Raw genomic sequence first — 11936 nt, forward strand, 5'->3', positions numbered from 1 at the left:
TGTGCCATTCAGTGCATTGTGTGTCGCACTCTGCCTTCACAGGTCGTGTCCTCGCATAGTGTTTACCACAAAAAAAATCTACTCTGAACTTGGTGTTGTGTGAGTGACAAGGTGCGTGACAGGTGTGTGTTTATATCCATTAACTCTCAAGTACATACAACAAGTCAGTGTTAAGGATCACCACTAGAGGTTCAAGGTCATATCCCGTGAACTCGACCCGGAGGTACAGGACCAGTCCTACAAACCTGACCTTGTTAACAGTGAAGGTTGCGCTGTTGATGAGGGACTGGAAGTGCAACTTTGCCTTCCCACAGACGTTGCTTGTCTACACCAACATTCAGAGACGGCGTATCTTTGTGTACTTTGATTCTGTGGTTTCATAATCAAAGGTTCAATTCCTCTGTAATAAGAAGATAGAGAAATAGAATAAGTTCGTGGATGTAATTTAAAAGAGTAGTTATAGTGTGTGGAGGTACTGAGTGTTTTGAGAAGGCTCGTGAGCCACGAGTGACATTGGTAGTTTGTGTACTTAGGTGAGAGAGGACAGGTGTTCCGTGCTGAGGTGTTGATGCCTAGTGAGCCGGGCGAGCATGAGAAGAATGACCGACAAAGCGTTGTGTGAGCCCCTCGTATCCTCTTCAGTTACCGGCGCCGACGACACTATGTATCCCCCGCAAGAGTACTCACGCCAGGAGTACACAACTCACGAGTACCAAACTTATTCATCCACTTCCTCCTCATCCTCCTCTTCCACCTCCACCTACCACGTGCAAGCCACTCAGTACGTGGAGGCTACTCAATATATGGAGCCCACCCAACATTCAGAGGAGACTATCACTCGCAAGGAGACCAAGCCTGTGTTTGAGGAAGTTTCCTCTTGCGAGTTTGCCAGACCTGCCGCTTGGCGTCAGGATGCCGCCAGCGAGGCCGATGTTAAGCCTCAGATTTCTGTCAAAAGGGAGGTCGACGTTGAATACCGCGACGGCGAGGCAGACGGAGGGGGGCCAGGTGTGATCCGATGTGTGGAGACGAGCATGCCGCCCCCCGACTCCCATTGCTATGACCCCCGGGCTAGGCGACCCTCGGGAGGCTTCGCTAGACCATTGGATGTGCCCAGGGAGATCATCCGTACCCCTCATGGTGCCAGGTACCGGGACGTGCGTCGTCCCCACGACCCAGTACGACTTGACCAGACACGCCCCCCTGATCAAGCTCGCCAAGACCAAGTGAGAGTGTCTGAGTGTCCGCCTCCCACGCCTTCGTCACCATCGTCCTCCACCACGTCTTCCTCCTCTACCGGTCGACCACGTGCCTCTGGCAAGAAGGAGCGCAAAAAGGAAGACACGGACGACGTCTCAAGCTCCATCCCCGACTTAGGTGAGTGCCCCCTCTACACCCTGTTATTACACCTGCCTGTAGTGCTACGCCTGCCTCTGGTGCATCTTCACCCCCCTCTACGCATCTCTGTACACTTGTCTCTAGTACAAACCCCAGCTCCTCTACACCCCTGTCTAGTTCATCCCTCCACTAACTCGGTGATAGTACTCCTTTCACTCCACCCCTACTTCTAGTACTACCCTCATCCCCGGCTGCTAGTAATCCCTCTCCCTACATCTAGTACTACCCTCACCGCCGCTGCTAGTACTCCACTCACCCCCGGCTGCTAGTAATCCCCTCACTCCCGGCTGCTAGTAATCCCCCTACTTCTAGTACTCCCCTCACCCCCGCTGCTAGTAATCCCTACCCCCCCGCTGCTAGTACTCTCATTACCCCCTGCCAACAGCCCAAAGGTACTCTCTACCTACAGTCCAAAGGTGCCAACAGTCCAAATGTACTCCCCACCAAAATTCCAAAGGTACTCCCTACCAACAGTCCAAAGGTACTCCATACCAACAGCCCAAATGTACTCTCTACCAACAGTCCAAAGGTACTCGCTACCAACATTCAAAGGTACTCCCTGGCAACAGTCCAAATGTACTCACCTACCAACAGTCCAAATGTAATCCCTACCAATAGTCCAAACGTGCTTCCCACCAACAGTCCAAAGGTATTCCTTGCCAACAGTCCAAATGTACTCACATACCAACAGTCCAAATGTACTCTCTACCAACAGTCCAAAGGTACTCCCTGGCAACAGTCCAAACGTACTCTCTACCAACAGCCCAAAGGTACTCTCTACCAGCAGTCCAAATGTACTCCATACCAAAGGTCCAAAGGTACTCTTTACCGACAGTCCAAAGGTGCTCCCTACCAGCAGTCCAAAGGTGCTCCCTACCAACAGTCCAAAGGTACTCCCTACCAACAGTCCAAAGTGATCCCTACCAACAGTCCAAAGGTACTCCCTACCAACAGTCAAAAGGTGCTTTACCGACAGTCCAAAGGTGCTCCTACCAACAGCCCAAATGCTCCCTACCAACAGTCCAGGTACTCCCACCAACAGTCCAAGGTACAACAGCCAAAAGTACTCTCTATCAACAGTCAAGGTACTTCCTATCAACAGTCCAACGTTCTCTTTATCAACAGTCCAAACGTGCTCCTTGCTAACAGTCCAAATGTACTCCCTCTACCAACAGTCCAAGTACCCAAAAGTTACTCCTAGCAACAGTCCAAAGGTATTCCCTACCAACAGTCCAAGGTGCTCCTACCAACAGTTCAGTGCTCCCCACCAACAGTCCAAAGGTACAACAGCCCAAAGGTACTCTCTATCAACAGTCCAAAGGTACTTCTATCAACAGTCCAACGTTCTCTTTATCAACAGTCCAAACGTGCTCCTACCAACAGTCCAAAGTTACTCCCCTAGCAACAGTCAAAGGTATTCAACAGTCAAGGTTCTACCAACAGTCAAGGTGCTCCTACCAACAGTCCAAAGGTTCAAGCTAGCTAGCAACAGTCCAAAGGTATTCCCCACCAACAGTCCAAGGTTCTACCAACAGTCCTAGCTCCTCACCCAGCTCAAAGGTGCTCAAGGTGCCCTACCAACAGAAAAGTTTCAACTCCCTCCACCAACAAGGTCAAGGTGCTCCTACCAACACAAGTTCTCCACCAACAGTCAAAGGTTCCTACCAACAGTCAAGGTACTCCCTACCAACAGTCTAAAGTTACTCCCCACCAACTCAAGGTTCCTACCAACAGTCAGGTACTCCTACCAACAGTCTACAACCAAAGCAAAATTTACCCCTACCCAGTCAAGTTCAGTCAAAAGGTACCCACCAACAGGTTACTCCCCACCAACAGTCCAAGGTTCCCTACCAACAGTCCAAAGGTGCTCCCTACCAACAGTCCAAAGTTACTCCCCACCAACAGTCCAAGGTTCCCTACCAACAGTCCAAAGGTACTCCGTACCAACAGTCCAAAGGTACTCCCTACCAACAGTCCAAAGGTGCTCCCTACCAACAGTCCAAAGGTACTCCATGCCAGCAGACCGAAGATCCCCCACCCCCACCCCCCAACAGTACAGAGATGCCCCCACCCTCACCCCACCCTCCCAACAGTACAGAGATGCCCCCACCCTCACCCCACCCTCCCAACAGTACAGAGATGCCCCCACCCTCCCAACAGTACAGAGGTCCCTGCCTGCACACAGGAGGAGGTGATGGTAGTGCCACGCCCTGGGCCAGCTCAAGGCTACCAACAATACGGTGGAACAGGTAAGGTAAGCTAAGGAGGGAAGGTAGGAAGGAGGAAAGAAGGTTGTGGAATGGGGTGATGGAGGGAAGGGAGGGATATGTACATGGAAGGTGATGTTTGGACGTAGGAAGACTGGTGAGCGGGAAGAATGGTTAATAATAATAATGAAAAACAGATGCAAAATAAACAATAATAATATTAACATGACTGAGGCAAGGTGAGAGACGGGAGCCCTAGCGCCTGAAAATTATTGCACATTTATTTCAAAGAATTAGTTTATAACATTGTCATCTGGATTACAAGTTACACAGTATAAGTAAATTTATATTAAAATGTCATCATGTTTATCTCAATTTGTTTATTTTATTTATTACTATTATTTTTTTTAAGTCTAGTTATTGATAAATATAGTAATTTGGTAAGTTACTACTACTACTACTACTACTACTACTACTACTACTAATAATAATAATAATAATAATAATAATGTTAATAATAGTGATAATTGAGGTAGGTACAACTAGTAACATGAAGGTAGACAAGCTGGAATTAACACCGGAAGTAATAAGTGTAAAGAGTGTACTTCACTTCTACGCTGTATTGGTTGATTACTGTATCTCTAATAATATTTATTACCCGCGCGTTTTGTATAGTGAGCGGTGGAAGGGAGGGGAGAGGAGGTGGGGGGGAGTGTATGGTAGTGAGGGGAGGGAAGGTGTGTATGGTGGTGAGGGAGGGAGTGTATTGTAGTGAGGGGAGGGAGTGTATGGTAGTGAGGGAGGAGTGTATGGTAGTGAGGGGAGGGAGTGTATGGTAGTGAGGAGGGGAGGGGAGGGAGGTATGATAGTGAGGGGAGGGAGGGAGTGTATGGTAGTGAGGGAGGAGAGAGAGGTGTAGTGAGGGGAGGGGGAGGAGTGTATGGTAGTGGGGGAATATGGTAACATTTGGGAGGGGTGAGGGGGGTAGGCAATGAGGGAGGGGATGTATGTGAGGAGGAGTGAGAGGGAGGGAGGAGGGAGGTATGGTGTGTAGGGGGGTGTGAGGGAGGGAGGGATGTGTAGTGAGGGGAGGTGAGGGAGGGATGTGTATTGTAGTGAGGGGAGGTGAGTGTATGGTAGTGAGGGGAGGGGAGGAGGGATGTGTATTGTAGTGGGGAGGGAGTGTACGTGGGGGGAGGGATGGTAGGGGAGGTGTATGGTAGTGAGGGGAGAGGTGTATGGTAGTGAGGGGGGTAGGTGGGTGTATGGTAGTGAGGAGGAGTGTATGGTAGTGAGGGGAGGGAGTGTATGGTAGTGAGGAGGTGTAGGTAGTGAGGGAGGGAGTGTATGGTAGTGAGGGAGTGAGGGAGGGGAGGGATGTGTATTGTAGTGAGGAGGGAGGTGGTAGTGAAGGGAGGGAGGGTGTATGGTAGTGAAGGGAGGGAGGGATGTGTATGGTAGTGAGGAGGGATGGTAGTGAAGGGTGTATGTTAATGAGGGGGAGGGAGGGATGTGTATTGTAGTGAAGGGAGGTGAGGGAGGGAGTGTGGTAGTGAGGGAGGGAGGGAGGATGTGTATTGTAGTGAGGGGAGGTGAGGGGTGAGGAGGGATGTGTATTGTAGTGAGGGAGGTGAGGGGAGGGAGTGTGTGTTGTGAGGGAGGGGGGAGGGAGGGATGTATTGTAGTGAGGGGAGGTGAGGCAGGGGTGTATGGTAGTGAGGGAGGTGGAGGAGGGATGTGTATTGTAGTGAGGGAGGTGAGGAGGGAGGTATGGTAGTGGGAGGGGAGGAGGATGTATGGTAGTGAAGGGTGTGTTTAATGAGGGGGGGAGGGAGGTGTATTGTAGTGAAGGGAGGGAGGGAGGGAGTGTATGGTAGTGAGGGGAGGGGGAGGGAGGGATGTGTATTGTAGTGAGGGGAGGTGAGGCAGGGAGTGTATGGTAGTGAGGGGAGGTGAGGCAGGGAGTGTATGGTAGTGAGGGGAGGGGGAGGGACTGCAGGTAAAGAATTGTTATATCATTACACTACTGTACCACCTCCGGCTTGTGGACTAAATCGTTTATATGAGATTTACGGGAAAAAAATTAACATTATCATTTTATTGTACAGCGGCGCCATTTACGGTAAAAGCCTCTGATGTTATAATAACGCCAGTAATGTAATGTATAGCGGGAATATTGTGGGTGGATACTGGGAATGTTTGGCGTGCTGCTGGTCCGCGCGCCACATTCAACTCACATCAAGTTTTGGCGCCAACTTGTAAATAATTGGTTTCTGATTTTGCATATTTCGATGTTTTGGTAAATTAAGCGCTAGGAATATTCATGCGTCCTCACGTCACTCATTTACGGAGTGCGTCAAGACCAGATGTGGATATTTCAAACTGTTTCATTAAGCAGAAAATATCCTTTCATTTGTGTGTTAGTAAGGTTATCGTTTATCAGTTGTTGAGTGAAGTGATTACAAGATGAGTTATATCAACGTGTAAGTAATATGGAGATGTGTTACCGGTAGTGCAATTGGTATGTTACAGAGTATGACTGAATGTGTGTGTGTGTGTGAGGTAAGGTGTGGTAGCGGGGAGTAGGTGCTGCTCCCGGGATGTACAGTAGAGTAGCGAGGATGGTGAACACGCCGTGGTTGGCCGGGCCTCCACACCCAGGCAGGGTCACGTGGTTCAGGTAATGGGGTCCTCTGAGGCCACGGCTAAAACAGTGTTCAAGATCAAGGGCCTCGCAGCACTCTGCTCCTAGATCGATACAGTCTGGCACACCACGCGAGCCCGCCATTTCCAACTCCAAAGGCGGCCAAGGTTACTACGGCGCGGGCGGGCGTACGAGTATCGTAAACTTTGGGCGTAAGGGGCGCGATGGGTGGTAGGAGATCTCGGGCCCGGGGATCGTAAATTGTTGTATTGAAAGAGATGACGCAAGGATTAGCGGAGTCAAAACAGTGTGAGGTGGCTGTGCCCGGTATGTAGAGTGGTGACGTCATCGCCGGCCATGGCCACTGATGGGGGCCAAGGTTACTGCCCTCGACTGCCAGCTGCGCGACGGTTACCACTCTTGTTGTCGGATGTACCACGACTCAATAAACTCTGGTGATAATTTAGCAGAGCAACAATCACAGAACATTTAGCCCAACAGCGCCTCAGAGCCACCTGTCACCAGGCCGCCCAGTGTTCTGTGATCCGCCAGAACTTGAGTCGTGTAACAGGTTTCTCTCCCCTCCTCCCTCTCCCCCTGCGGCCCTAACCGGTTTTCTAGGCCAAGTTCAAACCCGAGATAGCTCTCACTGTTGTCGTTGGGGAGAGAGAGAGAGAGTGGGGACGGGTGAACGTACCTAGACAGACAGACAAACAAGAGGGGACGGGTAGATTTAAAGTAATGTACAATACATTCGCTCACCGTCTAGCCGATTCAGAAGAGATGGAAGCAGACAGACAAGAGACAGATGCGGGAGAAGGGAGATACAAACACTCATTGCTTTCCGTATTGTCTCTGGGGAGACTGGGGAGATATAAAAGGGGCGAGGGGGAGGGGGGAGGGCAAGGGAACGTACGTGAGAGATTGCAATATTTATCTCTCTCTCTCTCTCTCTCTCTCTCTCTCTCTCTCTCTCTCTCTCTCTCTCACACACACACCTGAGGAACTCCCAGTATGAAGCGGCTGAAAATAATTCCGTATTACAAAGTATAGTAGAGATGAAACGAGGACTCACGCTGGCCGGCTGAACACCCGACTGATGTAAAAGGTATCTTGTGTTATGGGCTGCAGGAGAGAGGTGGGTGTTGCAAATATTATACGATAGGGGAACTAGGTCAGTGGTCATCAATAGCACCATTTGTTCAGTCCTACTATATAATTGATCACTAGCGGGCAGCCAGGGGTAGTGGTGGTGGTAGTAGTGGCTTTGGGAAGGTGTAGTGATGGTGTTGGTAGTAGTGATGATGGTGGTGGTTGTGGTGGGATAGTGGTAGGTGTAGTGTGTGGTGATGGTGTTAGGTTAGTGGTGTAGGTTGCTATGGCCTATTTTCCTAGCCACACACTCAGAACCTTTCCACCAATCCACACACCATCACCCTTCCCACCCACCCTTCCACACTTCTAGAACCTTTTCACTCCCACCTGTGCCCACAATTCATCGATCCACCCACCTGTGCCCACAATTCACTGATCCACCCACCTGTGCCCACAATTCATCGATCCACCCACCTGTGCCCACAATTCACTGATCCACCCACCTGTGCCCACAATTCACTGATCCACCCACCTGTGCCCACAATTCATCGATCCACCCACCTGTGCCCACAATTCACTGATCCACCCACCTGTGCCCACAATTCACTGATCCACCCACCTGTGCCCACCAATTCATCCAATCCACCCACCTGTGCCCACAATTCACTGATCCACCCACCTGTACTGGTCACTGATCCACCACCTGTACCCCGAATTCACTGATCACCCACCTGTACCCCTACAATTCATCAGTCCACCCACCTGTACCCCAATTCACTGATCCACCTGTGCCCACAATTCACTGATCCACCCACCTGTGCCCACAATTCACTGATCCACCACCACCATGCCCCAATTCACTGATCCACCCACCTGTGCCTACAATTCACTGATCCACCCACCTGTGCCCCTGAATTCCCGCTGATCCACCCACCTGTGCCCACAATTCACTGATCCACCCACCTGTGCCCCACAGATTGCACTGATCACCACCTGTGCCCACAATTCACTGATCCACCCACATGCCCACTGTTCACTGATCCACCCACCTGTGCCCCTGAATTCACTGATCCACCCACCTGTACCCACAATTCCACTGATCCACCCACCTGTGCCACAATTCACTGATCCCACCATCTGTACCCCTGGTACTGATCCACCCACCTGTGCCCCAATTCATCAAATTCCACCCACCTGTGCCCACAATTCTTTAGTCACCCACCTGTGCCCACAATTCACTGATCCACCCACCTGTACCCCACAATTCACTGATCCACCCACCTGTGCCCACAATTCACTGATCCACCCACCTGTGCCCACAATTCACTGATCCACCCACCTGTGCCCACAATTCACTGATCCACCCACCTGTGCCCACAATTCATCGATCCACCCACCTGTGCCCACAATTCACTGATCCACCCACCTGTGCCCACAATTCACTGATCCACCCACCTCCCACCTGAATCAATCACATCAGGGTGACACATGGTATTCAAGGTCGCAGTTAGATATAGGTCACCCCTTGACAGTCCTCCTCCCAACTGTCAGGACACATCATTACCATCCTCCTCACTCACTCATACTATCGTCTTCACTGTTGCTTTTCTCACTCACCACCATCATCATTCTCACTGCCCTCCCCTCTCCATCCTCACTCCTTCACTCTCACCATCTTCACTCCCTCACCAACAACTAACCTCACCATCACCAAACACTCACTATCACCACACCTTTACCACCACCACCACCTACCATGTCAGTCACCATTAGCTGAACATAGCAGTAAAACCTTCCTGGACTATTTAAGTCAAGGATTGAGACCGAATGTGTGTGTGTGTGTGTGTGTGTGCGTGTGCGTGTGCGTGTGTGTGTGTGTGTGTGTGATATACTGACTTGCTACGCATACTTTACCTGTATGTGTGTCAAGGTGAGGCAGGTTAAATTAAGTAAGGTTAGGGAAGGTTAGATTATGTAAGGTTAGGTTAGGTAAGGTTATATTAGTTTGGACTAGGTTAGGTTGGATTATGTAAGGTTAAGGAGGGTTAGGTTAGGTAAGGTTAGATTAGTTTGGGTTAGTTTACGTTAGATTAGTTTGGGTTAGTTTAGGTTAGATTAATTTGGGTTAGTTTAGGTTAGATTAGTCAGGTTAGGTTAGCGTTAGGGTGTTAGCCATCAGCTGAAATAATCTAGCATCTAATCATCAGGTGATCCGTTGGTTTAGGTGAGTAAAAACCTAAAAAGATATGGACGTTTCTTAGTTATAATTTTAAGGTATTTTAAGTTACGTTTACTCAGGGAATTAGAACATTTAGGGGATTTGGGAATTTTTTTAGGGAGACGCACAGAATAAATTAAAATATACTCTATAATAATGGAATAAATTAGGGACTATTAAATACACACACACACTTAAGAATGAGAATAAACCAACATAGACACACTAAAGAATAAACCAACACAGACACACTAAAGAATAAACCAACACAGACACACTAAAGAATAAACCAACACAGACACACTGAAGAATAAACCAACACAGACACACTAAAGAATAAACCCAGCCAGACACTAAGCAGACACACTAAAAATAAACCAGGCCAGACACACTGAAGAATAAACCAGAGACACACTGAAGAATAAACCACCAGAACAGACAGACACACTGACACACCACAGAATAAACCAACAGACACACTACAGAATAAACCAGACAGACACACTAAAAAAGAATAAACCAGGCCAGACACACTAGCCAGACACACTGAAGACAGACACACTAAGAATAAACCAGGCCAGACACACTGGAAGAATACAGACACACTGAAGAATAAACCAACAGACACACTAAAGAATACACACCAACTACAGACACTAAAGAATAAACCAACACAGACACACTGAAGAATAAACCAACACAGACACTAGAGAATAAACCAACAGACATACATAGAATAAACCAGGACAGACACACAAGAATAAACCAGGCCAGACACACACTGAATAAACCAACACAGACACACACAAAGAATAAAACAGACACACTAAAGAATACCACAGAATAAACAGGACAGACACACTAAACCAACACAGACAATACTCAAAGAGAACACACCAACACAGACACACTGAAGAATAAACCAACACAGACACACTGAAGAATAAACCAACAGACACACTAAAGAATAAACCAACACAGACACACTAAAGAATAAACCAGGCCAGACACACTAAAGAATAAACCAGGACAGACACACTACAGAATAAACCAACACAGACATACTAAAGAATAAACCAGGCCAGACACACTGAAGAATAAACCAACAGACACACTAAAGAATAAACCAACAGACACACTGAAGAATAAACCAGGACAGACACACTAAAGAATAAACCAACACAGACACACTAAAGAATAAACCAACACAGACACACTAAAGAATAAACCAACACAGACATACTAAAGAATAAACCAGGCCAGACACACTACAGAATAAACCGACACAGACATACTAAAGAATAAACCAGGACAGACACACTACAGAATAAACCAACAGACACACTAAAGAATAAACCAGGACAGACACACTACAGAATAAACCGACACGGACACCTCAGTATATTTCTCACAAAACACCAAAATCTTTCACAACACTTGAGGAAAAAAAAGAATCTATTTCTATATGTGTCCACTATAGGGAGATATATATGTGTGGAACCTTATTGGGTTATATATTTATTGTGGTGTTCGTATATTATTAAATATCTATGTTATTAGGGGATATATTATTAGTACCTGGTTTGTTGTTGACCTTCATAATAGGGATAAAAGATGGGTCAGTTGTAGTTAATTTTTTGTGTATTGTTCAGGTTATTATTAATTGTTATTATTATTATTTGAAGATTAAGCCCCACAGATTATTAGACGCCCTAATGCTATTCTAACCTAACCTAACCTAACCTAACCTAACCTAACTTAACTTAAACCCGAAGGTAGAATTAGGGTGTGTAATCATCATGTGGAATAAGGTGGGGTGCCTATTCTTCATGTGATCTGATCGGCCTTCGGTATAGCGTGAAAAGACTAGAAAATTTATGTTTTTTCCTTTTCATTTTCATTTCACATTTTTTTTGTGAATTGTTCTCTAACTCACAAGGTGTTCTACTCTTGGGTGATCTCAGATATGGATGGATATAATGGGTTTAGGCAAGAAAAAAATGGATGGAGGCGTCATCTGCTGCCTCAAGTTACTGACGCCTTCACCAACATGGCGGCGCCTCTCGCTCAGTGACTTCAACCTCCTTTGGTGACCTCACTATAATGAGCATAATAAATAAAACAATAGTGTAACTCCTCCGGAATTATCTGTAACCACCGTTTGTTCGTGAGTAGCTGTGGCCGTGTTGCCTTGACCAAGATGGTGGAGGGTGAGCTGCCCGGCTTCACGCTGCTCTGTTGTATACACATCGATGCCGCCTCCATCAATTCAATCTCCTTGGTCTTGACACACATGTTTTGGCAACTTTCTGCCCTTACACACACACACACACACACACACACACGCATGTGTTAACCTCGCACAAGTCTTTAT

General features: G+C 47.8%; 1 protein-coding gene across 1 annotated transcript; it reads left to right on the forward strand.

The window, feature by feature from the left end:
• Nucleotides 1-590: 590 nt before the first annotated feature.
• LOC121859170 (mucin-5AC-like) lies at nt 591-11636 on the forward strand. Its single transcript, XM_042355920.1, has 6 exons — nt 591-1377; nt 1791-2446; nt 2574-2812; nt 2934-3074; nt 3217-3403; nt 11502-11636. Exons 1-6 carry the CDS (start codon nt 591-593, stop codon nt 11634-11636), a joined length of 2145 nt encoding a protein of 714 aa, XP_042211854.1.
• Nucleotides 11637-11936: the final 300 nt, after the last annotated feature.

The sequence above is a fragment of the Homarus americanus genome, unplaced genomic scaffold, assembly GCF_018991925.1.
Source record: "Homarus americanus isolate GMGI-L3 unplaced genomic scaffold, GMGI_Hamer_2.0 scaffold50924, whole genome shotgun sequence".
Taxonomy (NCBI): Eukaryota; Metazoa; Arthropoda; class Malacostraca; order Decapoda; family Nephropidae; genus Homarus; species Homarus americanus.